The sequence below is a fragment of the Haemorhous mexicanus genome (genome assembly GCF_027477595.1).
Source record: "Haemorhous mexicanus isolate bHaeMex1 chromosome 3 unlocalized genomic scaffold, bHaeMex1.pri SUPER_3_unloc_3, whole genome shotgun sequence".
In the NCBI taxonomy this organism is placed as follows: Eukaryota; Metazoa; Chordata; class Aves; order Passeriformes; family Fringillidae; genus Haemorhous; species Haemorhous mexicanus.
This window is the reverse complement of record NW_026775977.1, coordinates 78,180-97,719: the sequence shown is the minus strand read 5'-3', so window position 1 is coordinate 97,719 and position 19,540 is coordinate 78,180. Positions and strand designations below refer to the sequence as shown.

Below are 19,540 nucleotides of genomic sequence, written 5' to 3'. Positions count from 1 at the left end.
GGAAAAAATCGAGGCAAAATGGGGGGAAAGTTGGGGGAAAAGGGGGAAAAATTGGCGGAAAAATGGCAAAAAAATGGAGAAAAATGGGGAAAAGATCAGGGGGATGGGGAAGAAATGAGAAAAATAGGAAGAAAAGGGAAAAAGGGGAGAAGAAGGGGAAAAATGGGGAAAATAGGGAAAACATGGGGAAAATCAGGGAAAAACGGGAAAAAAATTGGGTGGAAAATGGTGAAGAAATGGAGAAAATAGGGGAATTAAAGGGGAGGAAATGGGAAAAATCAGGGAAAAATGGGAAGAAAAACAGGATAAAATCGGGGGAAATGGAGGAAAAAATGGGAAAATAATTGGGGGGAAAATGGGGAAAATCAGGAGAAAAATGGGAAAAAAATTGAGGAAAGTGGGGAATAAAATGGGGGGAAATGGGAAGAAATGGGGAAAAAATGGAAGGAAAGGGGAAAAGGAGAAAAAAGGGAGAAACGGGGAAAATAGGGGAAACATGGGGGAAAATGGGGAAAATAGGGAAAAAGATTGGGGGAAAATGGGGAAAATTGGGGAAAATGGGAAAAAATTGGAGGGAAAATGGGGAAAAATTGGAGAAAAACGGGGAATAAAAGGGGGGGAAATGGGGAAAAACCGGGAAAAAAATTAGGAAAAATGGGAAAAAATGGGAATAAAAGGGAGGGAAAATGGGGGAAAACAGGGGAAAAAAAAGGGAATAGAGCCAGGAATTAATGGGAAAAGATAGGGAAAAACCAGGAAGAGATGAGGGGGGAAAGGTAGAAAATTTGGGGGAATAAATAGGGGGGAAAATGGGAAAAATTGGGGAAAAGTCAAGGGAAAAATGGTGAAAAAACTGGAGAAAAACAGAGGGAAAAAATCAGGGAAAAAAGGGAGGAAATGAGGAAAAAACCAGGAAGAAAAGGAGGAAAATGGGGGGGAAATGAGAAAAATTGGTGAAAAAAATTGCTGGGAAAATCAGGGAAAAAAACGGGGGGAAATGGCAAAAAAAAAGAGAAATTTTGGGATGGGATCTCCAAGGGATTTTGGGATCCAAGGAGATTTTGGGATCTGAAGGGATTTTGGGATTCAGGGAGATTTTGGGATGGGATTTCCAAGGGATTTTGGGATCTGAAGGGATTTTGGGATTCAGGGAGATTTTGGGATGGGATTTCCAAGGGATTTTGGGATCTGAAAAGATTTTGGGATTGGATTCTAAAGGAGGGATTTTGGGATCCAAGGAGATTTTGGGATTGGGCTCCAAAGGGATTTTGGGATCCCGAGGGATTTTGGGATCCGAAGGGATTTTGGGATGGGATTATGGGATTCCAAGGAGATTTTTGGGATCCAAGGCAATTCTGGGATGGGATTTCAAAGGGATTTTGGGATTGGATTCTAAAGAAGGGATTTTGGGATCCAAGGGATTTTGGGAATAAGCTCCACAGGGATTTTGGGATGGGATTTCAAAGAGATTTTGGGATCCAAAGGAATTTTGGGATGGGATTTTAAAGAATGGATTTTGGGGTGGGATTTCAAAGAGATTTTGGGATCCAAAGAGATTTTGGGATTGGGCTCCAAAGAGATTTTGGAATCTGAAGGGATTTTGGGATCCAAGGTGATTTTGGGATTGGGCTCCAAAGGGATTTTGGGATTGGCCTTGAAAGAGAATTTGGAATTTGGCTCCAGAGAGATTTTGGGATGGGATTCCAAGGAGATTTTGGGATCCGAAGGGATTTCGGGAGTGGATTCTGAAGGAGGGATTTTGTGATCCAAGGAGATTTCGGGATCCAAAGAGATTTTGGGATCCGAAGGGATTTTGGGGTGGGACTTCAAAGAGATTTTGGATCTAAGGGGATTTTGGGATCCAAGGAGATTTTGGGATCCAGAGAGATTTTGGGATGGGATTGCAAAGGGGATTTGGGATCTGAAGGGATTTTGGGATCCAAGGGGATTTTTGGGATGGGATTTCAAAGGGATTTTGGGATCCACAGAGATTTTGGGATCAGACTGCACAGACATTTTGTGCTCCAGAGGAATTCCGGGCTGAGATTCTCGAGGAATTCCAGGATGGGATTCCTGAGGAATTTTGGGATGGGATTCCTGAGGAATTCCGTGACGAGATTCCCCAGGAATTCCAGGATGGGATTCCCCAGGAATTCCAGGATGGGATTCCCGAATTCTGGGATGGGATTCCCGAATTCCAGGATGGGATTCCCGAGGAATTCCAGGATGGGATTCCTGAGGAATTCTGGGCTGGGATTCCCGAATTCCAGGATGGGATTCCCAAGGAATTCCGGGATGGGATTCCTGAGGAATTCCAGGATGAGATTCCCGAATTCCAGGATGAGATTCCCAAGGAATTCCGGGATGGGATTCCTGAGGAATTCCAGGATGAGATTCCCAAGGAATTCCGGGATGGGATTCCTGAGGAATTCCAGGATGAGATTCCCAAGGAATTCCGAGATGGGATTCCCGAATTCCAGGATGAGATTCCCGAATTCCGGGATGGGATTCCTGAGGAATTTCGGGATGGGATTCCTGAGGATGGGGTTCCTGAGGAATTTTGGGATGGGGTTCCTGAGGAATTTTGGGATGGGATTCCCGAGGAATTCCGGGATGGGATTCCTGAGGAATTCCAGGATGGGATTCCCCAGGAATTTCAGGATGGGATTCCCGAATTCCGGGATGGGATTCCCGAGGAACTCTGGGCTGACATTCCCGAGGAACTCCGGGCTGACATTCCCGAGGAACTCCGGGCTGACATTCCCGAGGAATTCCCTGCCCTGACTCCGGATCTCTCCCCCCCTTTAGGGCGGCGCCCTGGACGCTCTCCCCGATCGCTTCCAGCCCCACCCGGCCCCGGCTCCGCCTCCCCCGCTGCTCCTGGAGCCCAAACCCGGCATCTTCTCCCAGCCCTTCCCTCCTTCCTCCTCCTCCTCCTCCTCCTCCTCCTCCTCCTCCTCCTCGGCCTCTCCCGCCGCCTTCCCGGCCGTGCTGCGCCAGAAGCCGCCCTTCGGCGCCCTCCCTCCTCCTCCTCCTCCTCCTCCTCCCGCTCCTCCTGCTCCTCCTGGTGCTGCCGTGGGGGCTCGTGGAACGTTCCAGAACAGCCCCGGGGCCGCCCTGGGCATGGCCCGGCCGGGGCTCGGCCGCCCCCCGAGCGCCCCCAACCAGCTCCGGCTGCAGCTGCAGCAGCGCCTGCAGGGCCAGCAGCAGGTAAGGGGGGAAAGACCCCACAGCAACCCTAAAAAAAGCTCTAAAACCCCCCAAAAATACCCCCAAAAAATCCCCCAAAATCCCCCCAAAAATCCCCACAAAATCCCCCAAAAATCCCCCCAAAATCCCCCCAAAATCCCCCAAAATCCCCCCAAAATCCCCCCAAAATCCCCCAAAAAATCCCCCCAAAATCCCCCCAAAATCCCCCAAAATCCCCCAAAAATCCCCCAAAAATCCCCCCCAAATCCCCCAAAAATCCCCCCAAAATCCCCCAAAAAATCCCCCAAAAATCCCCCCAAAATCCCCCAAAAATCCCCCCAAAATCCCCCAAAAATCCCCCAAAAATCCCCCAAAAAATCCCCCAAAAATCCCCCCAAAATCCCCCCAAAATCCCCCCAAAATCCCCCAAAAAATCCCCCAAAAATCCCCCCAAAATCCCCCAAAAATCCCCCCAAAATCCCCCAAAAATCCCCCCAAAATCCCCCCAAAAATCCCCCCAAAATCCCCCCAAAATCCCCCCAAAATCCCCCAAAAATCCCCCCAAAATCCCCCCAAAATCCCCCAAAAATCCCCCCCAAAATCCCCCAAAAATCCCCCCAAAATCCCCCCAAAATCCCCCAAAAATCCCCCCAAAATCCCCCAAAAATCCCCCAAAAATCCCATGGAAAAGGGCAGAGAATTAAAAAAATATCCTGAAAAAAACCCCCAAAGGATTAAAAGAAAATCCACCCCAAAACTCATAAAAAAGGTCAAAGAATTGTTAAAAAAAAACCTCAAAAAACCCCAAAAACTCATTAAAAACCCCATCATGAACCCCAAAGAATTTGAAACAATTCCCCCCAAAAATCCCCCTAAAAAACCCAAAAGAATTCTAAAGAAAATCCCCCAAAAATCCCATGGAAAAGGGCAGAGAATTTTAAAAATATCCTGAAAAAAAAAACCCCCAAAGGATTAAAAGAAAATCCACCCCAAAACTCATAAAAAAGCACAAAGAATTATAGAAAAAAAACTCAAAAAATCACCCAAAACCCCCCAAAAACTCATTTAAAACCCCATAATAAACCCCAAAGAATTTGACAAAAATCCCCCCAAAAATCCCCTTAAAAACCCGAAAAAATTCTAAAAAAAGTTTCCCCAAAAAGCATTAAAAAACCCCAAAAATTCTTAAAAATAAAGCCCCCAAAACCTCTCAGAAACTCATTAAAAACCCCAGAATGAACCCCAAGGAATTTGAAACAATTCCCCCCAAAAATCCCCCTAAAAAACCCGAAAGAATTCTAAAGAAAATCCCCCAAAAATCCCATGGAAAAGGGCAGAGAATTTAAAAAATATCCTGAAAAAAAAAACCCAAAGGATTAAAAAAAAAATCCACCCCAAAACTCATAAAAAAGGTCAAAGAATTATAGAAAAAAACCTTAAAAAATCACCCAAAAAACCCCAAAAACTCATTAAAAACCCCATCATGAACCCCAAAGAATTTGAAACAATTCCCCCCAAAAATCCCCCTAAAAACCCAAAAGAATTCTAAAGAAAATCCCCCAAAAATCCCATGGAAAAGGGCAGAGGATTTTAAAAATATCCTGAAAAAAAAAACCCCAAAGGATTAAAAGAAATCCACCCCAAAACTCATAAAAAAGGCCAAAGAATTATAAATAAAACCCCTCAAAAAATCCCCCCAAAAATCCCATGGAAAAGGGCAGAGAATTTTAAAAATATCCTGAAAAAAAAACCCAAAGGAATAAAAGACAATCCACCCCAAAACTCATAAAAAAGGCCAAAGAATTATAGAAAAAAAACTAAAAAAATCACCCAAAAATCCCCAAACCCTCAAAAACTCATTTAAAACCCCATCATGAACCCCAAAGAATTTGAAAAAAATCCCCCCAAAAATCCCCTTAAAAACCTGAAAAAATTCTAAAACAAAAGTTTCCCCAAAAAGCATTAAAAAACCCCAAAAATTCTTAAAATAAAGTCCCCAAAGACCCCAAAAACCTCTCAGAAACTCATTAAAAACCCCAGAATGAACCCCAAGGAATTTGAAACAATTCCCCCCAAAAATCCCCCTAAAAAACCCAAAAGAATTCTAAAGAAAATCCCCCAAAAATCCCATGGAAAAGGGCAGGGAATTTTAAAAATATCATTAAAAAAAATCCCCAAAGGATTAAAAGACAATCCACCCCAAAACTCATAAAAGGCCAAAGAATTATAGAAAAAAACCTAAAAAAATCACCCAAAAAACCCCAAAAACTCATTTAAAACCCCATAATAAACCCCAAAGAATTTGATAATAATCCCCCCAAAAATCCCCTTAAAAACCCAAAAAAATTCTAAAATAATTCCCCCCCAAAACTCATAAAAAACCCCAAAGAATTCTAAAAAAAAAACCTCAAAAAAATCCCCAAAAGACCCCAAAAACTCATTAAAAATCCCAGAATGAACCCCAAAGAATTTGCAAAAATTCCCCCCAAAAATCCCCCTAAAAACCCAAAAAAAGTCTAAAAAAAATTCCCCAAAAAATCCCTAAAAAAGTCTCAAAAGCCATTAAAAACCCCATTAAAAATCCCACAGTAAACCCCAAAGAATTTGTAAAAAATCCTGCTAAAAAGTCCCCAAAAAGATCCCCAAAAAAACCCAAAAAACCCCGAGGAATTTTAAAAAATCCCCTCTAAAAAAACCCAAAAAATCCCCAAAAAATTCCATTAAAAACCCCATAAAAACCCCCAAAGAATTAATAAAAAAATCCCCCAAAAATCCCAAAAAACCCCTGGAGATTTAAAATAAACAACCCCCAAAAATCCCAATGAATTCCCCCCAAAAAACCCCAAATCATCCCCAAATTTAATTTAAAAATCACATAAAAACCCTGAAGAATTAAAAAAAAAAAACCAAAAAACCCCAAAATAATTTTATAAAAAACATCCACAAGAAAACCCAAAAATAAGAAAACCCAAAAATTAAGAAAAAAATCCATTTAAAAAACCCAAAAAAACCCTTAAAAATCCCCCAAAAAAACCTAAAAAGCCCCAAAAAAATCAACAAAAAATCCAAAAAAACCCCCAAATAATTTCAAAAAAGTGCCCCCAAAAATCCCCTAAAAACCCATTAAAAACCCCAAAGAATTTGAAAAAAATCCCCCAAAAATCCCCAAAAAACCCCCAAAAAATCCAATTTAAAACCACCCAAAAATATAAAAAAATCCCAAAAAAAACCCCAAAAAACCCCCCAAAAATCCCCCAAAAAAGCAAAAAAAAAATCCCAAAAAACTCCAAATAATTCCAAAAAATCCCAAAACCGATAAAAAACCCAAAAGGATTTTTAAAAAATCAAAAAAAATCCCGAAAAAAATCCCCCCAAAATCAACAAAAAATCCTAAAACCCCCAAAATAATTCCAAAAAATCCCCTAAAACCCATAAAAACCTCAAAGAATTCGAAATAAACCAAACCCAAACCCCATAAAAATCCCCAAAAAGCCCCAAATTCCCCCAAAAGCCCCCAAACCTCAAAGAATTCTAAAAAATCCCTTAAAAATCCAATAAAAACCCAAAAAAACCCCAAAACCTATTAAAAACCCATTAAAAACCCCAAAACCCCATTAAAAACCCATAAAAACCCCCAAAGAATTTGGAAAAAAAACCCAAAATCCCATTTAAAACCACCCAAAAATTAAAAAAAATCCCCAAAAAACCCCAAATAAACCCCAAAAAATTCCCCCAAAAAAAGCCATAAAAAAACCCAAAGAATTTGGGAAAAAACCCATTAAAAACCCCAAAGTATTTGAAAAAATCCCCCAAAAAAACCCCATAAAAAACCCCAAAGAATTTGAAAAAAATCCCAAAAAAATCTCCAAAAAACCCCAAAGAATTTGAAAAAAATCCCAAAAAAACCCCATTAAAAACCCCAATGAATTTCAAAAGATTCCCCTTAGAAATCCCCCCAAAACCCATAAAAAACCTCAAAAACTCATCAAAAACCCCAAAGAATTCAAACGAAATCCCCCCAAATCTCAAAACCCTAAAAACCAACCAAAACCCCATGAAATCCCCTTAAAAACCCCATAAAAACCCCATGAAAACCCCATAAAAAACCCCATTAAATCCCCATAAAAAACCCTTAAAAACCCCATGAAAACCCCACAAAATCCCCGTAAAATCCCCATGAAAACCCCATAAAAACCCCATAAAAACCTCATTAAAAACCCCATAATATTTCCATAAAATCCCCATAAAATCCCCATGAAAACCCCATGAAAACCCCATGAAACCCCATAAATCCCCACAAAAACCCCATAAAAACCCCATTAAATCCCCTTAAAATCCCCATAAAAACCTCATTAAAAACCCCATGAAATCCCCTTTAAATCCCCATAAAAACCTCATTAAAAACCCCATAAAATCCCCTTAAAATCCCGATAAAAACCCCATAAGATTTCCATAAAATCCCCATGAAACCCCCATAAAAACCTCATAATATTTTCATAAAATCCCCATAAAATCCCCATAAAAACCCCATTAAACCCCATGAAAACCCCATAAAATCCCCATAAAATCCCCATAAAACCCCATAAATCCCCATAAAACCCCATGAAAACCCCATAAAACCCCATAAAAACCCCATAATCCCTCATAAATCCCCATAAAAACCCCATAAAAACCCCATAAAACCCCATAAAAACCCCATAATCCCTCATAAATCCCCATAAAAACCCCATAAAACCCCATAAATCCCCATTAAAAACCCCATAAAAACCCCATAATATATCCATAAAAACCCCATAAAAACCGCATGAAAACCCCATAAAATCCCCATAAAACCCCATGAAACCCCATGAAATCCCCTAAAAATCCCCATAAAATCCCCTAAAAAACCCCATGAAATCCCCATAAAAACCCCATGAAAACCTCACAAAAACTCCATAAAAATCCCCATAAAAACCCCACAAAAACCTCACAAAAACCCCATAAATCCCCATGAAGCCCAATAAAACCCCATAAAAACCCCTTAATCCCCCATAAATCCCCATGAAAACCCCATAAATCCCCATGAAAACCCCATAAGAACCCCATAAATCCCCATGAAACCCAATAAAACCCCATAAAAACCCCATAATCCTCCATAAATCCCCATGAAAACCCCATAAACGCCATAAAACCCTATTAAAAACCCCATGAAAACCCCATGAAAACCCCATTAAAATCCCCATAAACCCCATAAATCCCCATAAAACCCCAAAAAACCCCATTACAAACCCCATAAACCCCCACGAGCCCCCCGAACTCCCCGAAGCCCCCGAGTGCCCCCGCGCTGTCGGTTGCAGTTGCTGCAGCAGAACCGCCAGGCGGCGCTGCTGGGACACTTCGGGCCGCCCGTGGGGCTCTCGCTGCGCGCCGGGATCCCGCAGCAGCAGCAGCCGCAGGTAACCCGGCCTGGGGTCCGTATGGGGTCTTTATGGGGTCTTTATGGGGTCAGTATGGGGTTTTGGGGTGTTTGGGGTTTGGGGATGTGAGATCTGGGGTGTTTGGGGATTGAGGATTCAGGATTTGGGGTGTTTGGGGTTTGGGATGTCGCTGCGCGCCGGGATCCCGCAGCAGCAGCAGCCGCAGGTAACCATGGGGGGGTTTGGGGTCTGTATGGGGTCTGTATGGGGTCTGTATGGGGTCTGTATGGGGTCTGTATGGGGTCTGTATGGGGTTTTTATGGGGTTTTTATGGGGTGTTTGGGGTTTTGGGATTGAGATCTGCGGTGTTTGGGGATTGAGGATTCAGGGTTTGAGGTGTTTGGGGTTTGGGCTCTCGCTGCGCGCCGGGATCCCGCAGCAGCAGCAGCCGCAGGTAACCCGGCTTGGGGTCTGTATGGGGTCTGTATGGGGTCTGTATGGGGTTTTGGGGTGTTTGGGGTTTGGGGATTGAGATCTGTGGTGTTTGGGGATTGAGGATTCAGGATTTGGGGTGTTTGGGGTTTGGGATCTCCCTGCGCGCCAGGATCCCGCAGCAGCAGGAGCCGCAGGTAACCATGGGGGATTTGGGGTCTGTATGGGGTCTGTATGGGGTTTTTGTGGGGTCTGTATCGGGTTTTTATGGGGTTTTGGGGTGTTTGGGGTTTGGGAATTGAGATCTGGGGTGTTTGGGGATTGAGGATTCTGGATTTGGGGTTTGGGGTGTTTGGGGTTTGGGATCTCCCTGCACACTGGGATCCCGCAGCAGCAGCAGCCGCAGGTAACCATGTGGGATTTGGGGTCTCTATGGGGTTTTTATGGGGTCTTTATGGGGTCTGTATGGGGTTTTGGGGTGTGTGGGGTTTGGGGATTGAGATCTGGGGTGTTTGGGGATTGAGGATTCAGGATTTGGGGTGTTTGGGGTTTGGGCTCTCGCTGCGCGCCGGGATCCCGCAGCAGCAGCAGCCGCAGGTAACCCGGCTTGGGGTCCGTATGGGGTCTGTATGGGGTCTGTATGGGGTCTGTATGGGGTTTTTATGGGGTTTTGGGGTGTTTGGGGTTTGGGGATTGAGATCTGGGGTGTTTGGGGATTGAGGATTCAGGATTTGGGGTGTTTGGGGTTTGGGATCTCCCTGCACGCCGGGATCCCGCAGCAGCAGCAGCCGCAGGTAACCCGGCTTGGGGTCTGTATGGGGTCTGTATGGGGTCCGTATGGGGTCTGTATGGGGTGTTTGGGGTTTGGGGATTGAGATCTGGGGTGTTTGGGGATTGAGGATTTGGGGTTTGGGGTGTTTGGGGTTTGGGCTCTCACTGCGTGCCGGGATCCCACAGCAGCAGCAGCAGCCGCAGGTAACCATGGGGGATTTGGGGTCTCTATGGGGTCTCTATGGGGTCTGTATGGGGTCTGTATGGGGTCTGTATGGGGTCTTTATGGGGTTTTGGGGTGTTTGGGCTTTGGGGATTGAGATCTGGGGTGTTTGGGGATTGAGGATTCAGGATTTGAGGTGTTTGGGGTTTGGGATCTCCCTGCGCGCCGGGATCCCGCAGCAGCAGCAGCCGCAGGTAACCATGGGGGATTTGGGGTCCCTATGGGGTCTGTATGGGGTTTTTGTGGGGTCTGTATGGGGTTTTGGGGTGTTTGGGATGGGTTTGGAATTTGGGATGGGTTTTAGGGATGGATGTCTGGTTTGGGATTTGGGATGTGGGGATGGATGGAAAACATCTACCCCAAGGATCCCCAGGTGAGCACAGGGGATTTGGAATTGGGGGGGTTTTGGGATTTGGGGTTTTTGGGATTTGGGTTTTGGAGTTTGGGATTTGGGGTTTTTGGGGATTGGGATTTGAGATGTGTTTGGGATGGCTTTTAGGGATGGATTTGGGATTTAGGCTTTAGGATGGGTTTGAGATGGGGTTTAGGGATGGATTTTTTAATTGGGATTTATGGTGTGAGAGTTGGTGTGTGGGATGGGTTGTAGGGATGGATTTCTGATTTGGGATTTGGGATGAGTTGTAGGGATGGATTTCTGACTTGGGATTTGGGGTTTGGGATGGGTTTTAGGGATGGATTTCTGATTTGGGATTTGGAGTTTGGGATGGGTTTTAGGGATGGATTTCTGATTTGGGGTTTGGGATGGGTTTTAGGGATGGATTTCTGATTTGGGGTTTGGGATGGGTTTTAGGGATGGATTTCTGATTTGGGGTTTGGGATGGGTTTTAGGGATGGATTTCTGATTTGGGGTTTGGGATGGGTTTTAGGGATGGATTTCTGATTTGGGGTTTGGAGTTTGGGATGAGTTGTAGGGATGGATTTCTGATTTGGGGTTTGGGATGAGTTGTAGGGATGGATTTCTGATTTGGGATTTGGAGTTTGGGATGAGTTATAGGGATGGATTTCTGATTTGGGATTTGGAGTTTGGGATGAGTTGTAGGGATGGATTTCTGATTTGGGGTTTGGGATGGGTTTTAGGGATGGAGTTTTGATTTGGGATTTGTGATTTGGACCTGACTTTTCCCATTTGTGCCTCGCCCAGTGCTCTCAGTAACCCCCCCCAGGGCCCACTCCGGGCTGGAATTCCGGGATTTTTGGGGGGGATCTCACCCTTGACCCCGCTCTGGTCCCGCAGCCCCCCCTGAACGCTCAGATGCTGGCGCAGCGGCAGCGGGAGCTCTACAGCCAGCAGCACCGCCAGCGGCAGCTGATGCAGCAGCGCGCGCTCCTCATGCGCCAGCAGCAGCAGCAGCAGCAGCAGCAGCAGCAGCAGCAGAATTTCGGGAATTCCCCCCTGGGCACCCCCCTGGGGACCCCCCTGGGCACCCCCCGGCTGCCGCAGGGCCCGGCGCAGCAGCAGTTCCCGTTCCCGCCCGCCTACGGTACGAGCGGCGCTGCCGGAGCCGCCTTCGGCAGCCCCGAGGCGGCGCTGGGGAGCCGCGGGGGCCTCGGCGGCCGCGCCGCGATGGGAACGGCGGCGGCGGGAGCGGGAGCGCCCTTCGGAGCCGGCATGGGCCCGGCCGGGATGCAGCAGAACCTCTTCCAGTACCCGGGGGCAGGTACGGCGCGTCTGGGGGGCTCGGGGGGTTTGGGAGATTTGGGAGGTTTGGGAGGTTTGGGGTGTTTGCGGTATTTGGGAACCTCTTCCAGTACCCGGGGGCAGGTACGGCGCGTCTGGGGGGCTCGGGGGGTTTGGGGTGTTTGGGAGGTTTGGGGTTTTTGGGGTGTTTGGGAACCTCTTCCAGTACCCGGGGGCAGGTACAGGGGGCTTGGGGGGCTCGGGGGGTTTGGGAGATTTGGGGTGTTTGGGAGGTTTGGGGTGTTTGGGAACCTCTTCCAGTACCCAGGGGCAGGTATGGGGCACTGGAGTGTGCGGGAGGCTCGAGGTGTTTGGGGGGTTTGGGGGATTTGGGAGGTTTGGGGTATTTGGAGGATTTGGGGTTTTTGGGGTGTTTGGGAACCTCTTCCAGTACCCGGGGGCAGGTACAGCGGCTCTGGGGGGCTCGGGGGGTTTGGGGGGTTTGGGGGAGTTGGGAGGTTTGGGGTATTTGGAGGATTTGGGGTATTCAGAGGGTTTGGGGTATTTGGGCTGTTTGGGGTATTTGGGGTATTTGGGGTTTTTGGGGTGTTTGGGAACCTCTTCCAGTACCTGGGGGCAGGTACAGGGGGTCTGGGGGGTTCAGGGGGCTCAGGGTGTTTGGGGGGTTTGGGGTGTTCAGGGGGTTTGGGGTGTTTGGGAACCTCTTCCAGTACCCAGGGGCAGGTTTGGCGGGTCTGGGGGGCTCAGGGGACTGGAGGTGTCTGGGGGATTTGGGGTATTTGGGGGATTTGGGCGGTTCGGGGAGTTTGGGAACCTCTTCCAGTACCCGGGGACAGGTACGGCGGGTCTGGGGTGTGTGAGGGGCTCAAGGTGTTTGGGGGGTTTGGGGTATTCAGGACATGTGGGGTGTCTGGGGTATTTGGGAACCTCTTTCAGTACCCGGGGGCAGGTACGGCGGCTCTGGGGGGCTCCGGGGGTTTGGGGGGTTTGGGATATTTGGGATGTTTGGGGTGTTTGGGGTATTTGGGAACCTCTTCCAGTACCCGGGGGCAGGTATGGGGCACTGGAGTGTGCGGGAGGCTCGAGGTGTTTGGGGGGTTTGGGGGATTTGGGAGGTTTGGGGTATTTGGAGGATTTGGGGTATTCAGAGGGTTTGGGGTATTTGGGCTGTTTGGGGTTTTTGGGGTATTTGGGGTTTTTGGGGTGTTTGGGAACCTCTTCCAGTACCTGGGGGCAGGTACGGGGCACTGGGGTGTGTGGGGGGCTCAAGGTGTTTGGGGGGTTTGGGGTATTCAGGACATGTGGGGTGTTTGGGGTGTTTGGGAACCTCTTCCAGTACCCAGGGGTGGGCACAGCGGGCTGGGGGTTTGGGGTGTTTGGGGCATTTGGGGTGTTTGGGGTATTTGGGAACCTCTTCCAATACCTGGGGGCAAGTACAGGACGCCTGGGTGTTTTGGGGTGTTTGGGGTATTTGGGATATTTGGGGTATTCAGGACGTTCAGGGTGTTTGGGGCGTTCGGGGTGCTTGGGGTAATTGGGATATTTGGGGTGTTGGGGGATTTGGGACATTTGGGATGTTGGGGGATTTGGGACATTTGGGGTGTTTGGGGGATTCGGGGTATTTGGGGTGTTTGGGGTGTTTGGGATATTTGGGGTGTTTGGGATATTTGGGATATTTGGAATGTTCGGGGTATTTGGGATGTTCTGGGTGTTTGGGGTATTTGGGATATTTGGGGTATTTGGGATATTTGGGGGATTTGAGGGATTTGGGATATTTGGGGTATTTCGGATATTTGGGACATTCGGGAACCTCTTCTAATATTTGGGGTCAGGGATTCATTGGTGTTTGGGGTATTGGGGGTATTTGGGATATTCTGAGAATTCGGGATATTTGGGACATCCGGGATATTCGGGGTATTTGGGGATTCAGGATATTTGGGGAGTTCTGGCTATTTGGGATATTCTGGATATTAGGGATAGTTGAGGTACTTGGGGTATTCAGAATATTTGGGATATTCGGGATATTTGGGATATTTGGGGTATTCAGGGTATTTGGGATATTCAGGATATTTGGGATTTTTGGGATATTTGGGGTATTCTGGACATTGGGGATATTCACGAGCCGGGAGGGAATGGGAAGGAGATTCCCGAGGATGGGAATGGGAAGGGTGGGAAAAGTGGGAATGGAGGAGGAGACTGGGGAGGAATTTTGGCAATTCCCGGCTAGGAGGGGCTGGGAAGGAATTCCCAAAGAATCCCTGGGAGTGTCCGAGGAAAGGCTGGAAAATCCCAGGATTTTGGGGTGGGAATGGGATGGGATTGAAGGTCCATGGATCCCATCCCAAACCATTCTGGGATCCAGGATCTATCCTGAGGGATTTTTATGGGATTTGGGATGGAAAAGGGAAGGGAGACCCTTCCTGGAGTCCCCAATTCCCAGGGAATTCCCAAAATTCCTTCCAGAGAGGAGCTGGGATGGGGATGGATCCAATGCCAGGCTGGGAGAGCTGGGAATGGAGGGAATTCCCTGGGAAAGGGGTTGGGATTTGGGAAGGAATTCCCAGAGAATCCCTGGGAACATCCAAGAACACCTTGGAGTACCCTGGGAATTGTCAGGACGGGAATCCCACCCAAGCCAAGAGCTCCAGATCCTGGGCGGAAACCTCCGGGATGGGGGAGGGAGGGAAATTTGGGAATTGGGGAGGGAATTCCCGCTGGTGTCGGGTGGGCGGGCGGTGACTCGACTGCGGAATTCCCAGGGCTGGGCCAGCAGAGCGATCCGTCGGGATTCGCGCCGGCGCTCAGCCCCGGCAGCCCCCTGGTGTCGCCGCAGCTGCCGCCGGCGCCGCCCGCGCCCGGCTACCAATCGCCGGAGCTGAAATCCTGGCAGGCCGGGAACGTCGGGAATAACGGGTGAGGGAACGGCCCCGGGAGGGCCCCGGGGGGCGGCAGGAGAGCCCTTGGGAAGGGGCCGGTGGGAATGGCCTTTGGGAATGTCCTTTGGGAATGGCCTTTGGGAATGGCCATTGGGAATGGCCTTTGGGAATGGCCATTGGGAATGGACATTGGGAATGGACATTGGGAATGTCCTTTGGAATTATCCATTGGGATTATCCATTGGAGTCCTTAACTGGAAATGTCCATTGGGATTATCCATTGGGACTGCTCGTGGGAATTGTCCATTGGGATTGTCCATTGGGATTGTCCATTGGGAATGGCCATTGGGAATGCCCAGTGGGATTGTCCATTGGGAATGGCCATTAGGAATGTCCTTTGGGAATGGCCATTGGGAATGGCCATTGGGAATGTCCATTGGGAATGGCCATTGGGAATGTCCTTTGGGAATGTCCATTGGGAATGGCCATTGGAAATGGCCATTGGGAATGTCCATTGGGAATGGCCATTGGAAATGGCCATTGGGAATGTCCATTGGGAATGGCCATTGGGAATGTCCATTGGGAATGGCCATTGGGAACGGACTTTGGGAATGTCTGGGAATGGCCATTTGGAATAGCCATTGGGAATGTCCTTTGGGAATGGCCATCGGGAATGGCCTTTGGGATCGTCCATTGGGAATGTTCTTTGGGATCGTCCTTTGGGAATGTCCATTGGGAATGTCCACTGGGAATGGCCATTGGGAATGGACATTGGGAATGGCTATTGGGAATGTCCATTGGGAATGTCCATCGGAAATGTCCTTTGGGAATGTCCATTGGGATTGTCCCTTGGGGTTGTCCATTTGGAATGTCCTTTGGGAATGGACATTGCGAATGGCCTTTGGGAATGTCCATTGGGAATGGCCTTTGGGAATGGCCATTGTGAATGTCCATTGGGAATGGCCATCGGGAATGTCCATTGGGAATGGCCACTGGGAATGGCCATTGGGAATGTCCTTTGGGAATGGCCTTTGGGATCGTCCATTGGGAATGTCCATTGGGAATGGCCATTGGGATTGTCCATTGCGATTGTCCATTGGGATTGTCCTTTGGAATTATCTATTGGGATCATCCATTGGGATTATCCATTGGAGTCCTTAACTGGAAATGTCCATTGGGATTATCCATTGGGACTGCCCGTGGGAATTGTCCATTGGGAATGTCCATTGGAGTCACTCACTGGGATTGTCCATTGGGAATGTCCTTTGCGATCGTCGCTTGGATTGTCCATTGGAGTCACATATTGGGAATGTCCATTGGGATTGTCCATTGGGAAAGTCCATTGGGATCATCCATTGGGATTGTCCTTTGGATTGTCCATTGGGATTCTCCAGTGGAATTATCCATTGGGAATGTCCTTTGGAATTGTCCATTGGGAATGTCCATTGGAGTCACTCACTGGGATTGTCCATTGGGAATGTCCATTGGAATCATCCATTGGGATCATCCATTGGGATTGTCCATTGGGATTGTCCAGTAGAGTCACTCATTGAGAATGTCCATTGGGAAAGTCCATTGGGATTGTCCATTGGGATTGTCCATTGGGATTGTCCTTTGGATTGTCCATTGGGAATATCCATTGGGATTGTCCCTTGGGATTGTCCCTTGGGATTGTCCATTGGAGTCACCCATTGGGATTGTCCATTGGGATTGTCCTTTGGGATTGTCCATCGGGAATGTCCATTGGGAATGTCCATTGGGAATGTCCATTGGGATTGTCCCTTGGGATTGTCCATTGGGAATGTCCATTGGGAATGTCCATTGGGAATGGCCATTGAGAATGTCCAATGGGAATGTCCTTTGGAGTCACTCATTGGGAATGTCCTTTGGGAATGTCCATTGGAGTCACTCATTGGAATTGTCCTTCGGAATTGTCCATTGGGACTGTCCGTTGGAGTCATTCATTGGGATTGTCTGTGGGATTTGTCCATTGGGATCGTCCATTGCAGTCATCCATTGGAGTCACCCACTGGAATTATCTTCCGGGACTCTCCTTTGGAATTGTCCTCTGGAACTGTCCCCTGGAATCATTCTTGGAAATTACCCGGTGGGATTGTCCATTGGAACTGTCCTCTGGGATCATCCACTGAGTCACTCATTGGGATTGTCCTTTGGGATTGTCCATTGGAATTTTCCAATGGAATAGTCCATTGGAATTGTCCTCTGGAGTTGTCTGTTGGATTCATTCTTTGAAATTGTCCATTGGGATTGTCCTTTGGGATTGTCCATTGGAATTATCCATTGGACTCATTAATTGGAATTGTCTCTTGGGATTGTCCATTGGGATCATCCATTGCGATTGTCCATTGGAATTTTCCATGGCAATTCTCCACTGGAATTATCAGTTGGGATTGTCCATTGGAATTGCCCAATGGAATGATCTATTGGAATCATCCATTCAGATTATCCATGGGAATCATCCTTTGGAATCATCCATTGGAATTATCCACGGGAACTATCCTTTGGGATTGTCCATTGGAACGGTCCTGTGGAATCACCCATTGGAATCATTCTTTGGAATTATCCAGTGGAAATGTCCCTTGGAATCTTCCATGGGAATTTTCCATGGGAGTCACTGGGATTATCCACTGGATTCATCCATTGCGGTTTTCCTTTGGGATTTGCCGTGGGAATTATCCATTGGAATTGTCCTTTGGAATGATCCACCGGGGTTATCCGTGGGAATTATCCACGGGAATTACCCATGGGAATTACCTATTGGAAAAGTCCATGGGAGTTGTCCATGGGAATTATCCGTGGGAGTCACTGATTGGAATTACCCATCGGAATCATCCTTTGGAATTATCCGTTGGAATTATCCATGGGAGTCCCCCCTAGGAATTCTCTGTTGGGATTATCCAGTGGATTTATCCTTCGGAATTATCCTTGGGAGTCACTCATTGGGATTGTCCGTGGGAGTGACCCTTTGGAATTATCCATGGAGGTTATCCATTGGAATAATCCTTTGGAATTGTCCATTGGAGTCACCCATTGGGATTGTCCATTGGGAATGATCCTTTGGAATAACCCTTTGGAATTCTCCATTGGAGGTGTCCCTTGGGATTGTCCACTGGGATTTTCCGTGGGAATTCTCCTTTGGAATAACCCTTTGGAATTCTCCATTGGAGGTGTCCCTTGGGATTGTCCATTGGGATTTTCTGTGGGAATTATCCATTGGAATTCTCCTTTGGAATTACCATTGGAGGTGTCCCTTGGGATTGTCCATTGGGATTTTCCGTGGGAATTATCCATTGGAATTATCCATTGGAATAACCCTTTGGAATTACCATTGGAATCATCCATTGGAGTCATCCATTGGAGTCACCCATCGGAATTCTCCATTGGGATCACTGTTTGGAATCATCCCTGGGAATCGCCCTTTGGAATCACCTCCATCCCTGGGAATGGGGAATGGCACCGGGAATGGGATCAGGACGGAGATGGGATGGAGCTGGAGCAGATCCCGACCCCCCGCCGGGATCCCCAATCCCAAAATCCCCAAAACCTTCGCTCCGGAGGGCACCGAGTGCTGATTATCCCGGGAATTCCCGAGGGATCCACATTCCCTTCCTTGGGAATGGGATCAGAGTTTGGAGCCGGGATGGGTGCAGAGACATCCCGAGAAATTCCAGCCCTTGGCATGGGGCCGTGGATCCCTGGGAATGGGATTGGGAATGGGGTCGGGATTGGGTGGATTCGGGATGGGAGCAGCTCCAGGGAAAGCGGGGATTGGGGTGGGATCTTGGGAAGGAATTCCGGGCCCGGCTGGAATTCCCAGAGAATCCCTGGGAGTGTCCAAGGAAAGGTTGGAGCAGTTTGGGATGGCGGGAATGGGACGGGATTGAAGGTCCATGGATCCCATCCCAAACCATTCCGGGATTCTGGGATCCAGGAGACTCAGGATCCATCCCGAGGGATTTTTCTGGGATTTGGGGATGGAGAAGGGAAGGGAGACCCTGCCTGGAGTCCCCAATTCCCAGGGAGTTCCCAAAATTCCTTCTCAGAGAGGAGCTGGGATGGGGATGGATCCACTGCCAGGCTGGGAGAGCTGGGAATGGAGGGAATTCCCTGGGAAAGGGGAGGGATTTGGGAAGGAATTCCTGTCTGGGCTGGAATTCCCAGGGAATCTGTGGCCGTCTCATCCCTGGAACTTTTCCAAGGAAAAACCAGAACCTGGAATATTCCCGTGGCTTCTCCTCAAGGTCCCTTCCCCAAACCATCCCAGAATTCCCTGAATCCCAATTCCTCACGGAACAAAGGGAATTCCCCGGGAAAGGAGGAGGAATTCGGGAAGGAATTCCCGGAAAATCCCCGAGACCACCCCAGGACCAGGGTGGGACCGGACCGCCACGGAACCGAACCTCCTCCATCCCAGCACCGGAACCCTTCGGAATTCCGGGGCTTTTTCGGGATCCCGGCCGTTCCCGACGCCCTCTCCCGGTTTTCCAGCGTTTTCGGCCCGGCGGGCGCGGCGGCGGCGCCGGCGGCTCCGCAGGGGATGTACAACAACATGAGCATCACCGTCTCCATGGCCGGCCCCGGCGTTCCCGGCCCCGGCATTCCCGGCTCCGGCGTTCCCGGCGCCATTCCCGGCTCCGGCGTTCCCGGCTCCGGCGTTCCCGGCGGCTCCGGCGTTCCCGGCGGCGTTCCCGGCATGGGCGCCATGGGCGGCGGCATTCCCATGAATCCCGTCATGGCCGGCATCAACTCCATGTGCTCGGAGCAGGTGGGGGCCGCCGGGAGGGAATGGGATCGGGATCGGGATCGAGAATGGGATCGGGATCGGGATCGGGAATGGGATCGGGATCGGGAATGGGATCGGGATCGGGAATGGGATCGGGATCGGGAATGGGATTGGGAATGGGGATGGGGATGGGAATGGGATCGGGATCGGGAATGGGGTGGGAATGGGATGGAGGTGAGGGCGCAGGAA

General features: G+C 48.6%; 1 protein-coding gene across 5 annotated transcripts in view; it reads left to right on the top strand.

The window, feature by feature from the left end:
- The window catches only part of NCOA1 (nuclear receptor coactivator 1), an 83,380-nt gene that overhangs the window by 52,712 nt on the left and 11,128 nt on the right, over positions 1 to 19,540 (top strand). For all 5 annotated transcript variants that reach the window (XM_059837283.1, XM_059837284.1, XM_059837285.1 and 2 more), the window contains 5 exons: positions 2,809 to 3,210; positions 8,526 to 8,624; positions 11,267 to 11,690; positions 14,431 to 14,584; positions 19,057 to 19,333. In XM_059837283.1, the coding sequence (XP_059693266.1) occupies positions 2,809 to 3,210; positions 8,526 to 8,624; positions 11,267 to 11,690; positions 14,431 to 14,584; positions 19,057 to 19,333 (1,356 nt within the window). The remainder of the gene's footprint in view (positions 1 to 2,808; positions 3,211 to 8,525; positions 8,625 to 11,266; positions 11,691 to 14,430; positions 14,585 to 19,056; positions 19,334 to 19,540) is intronic.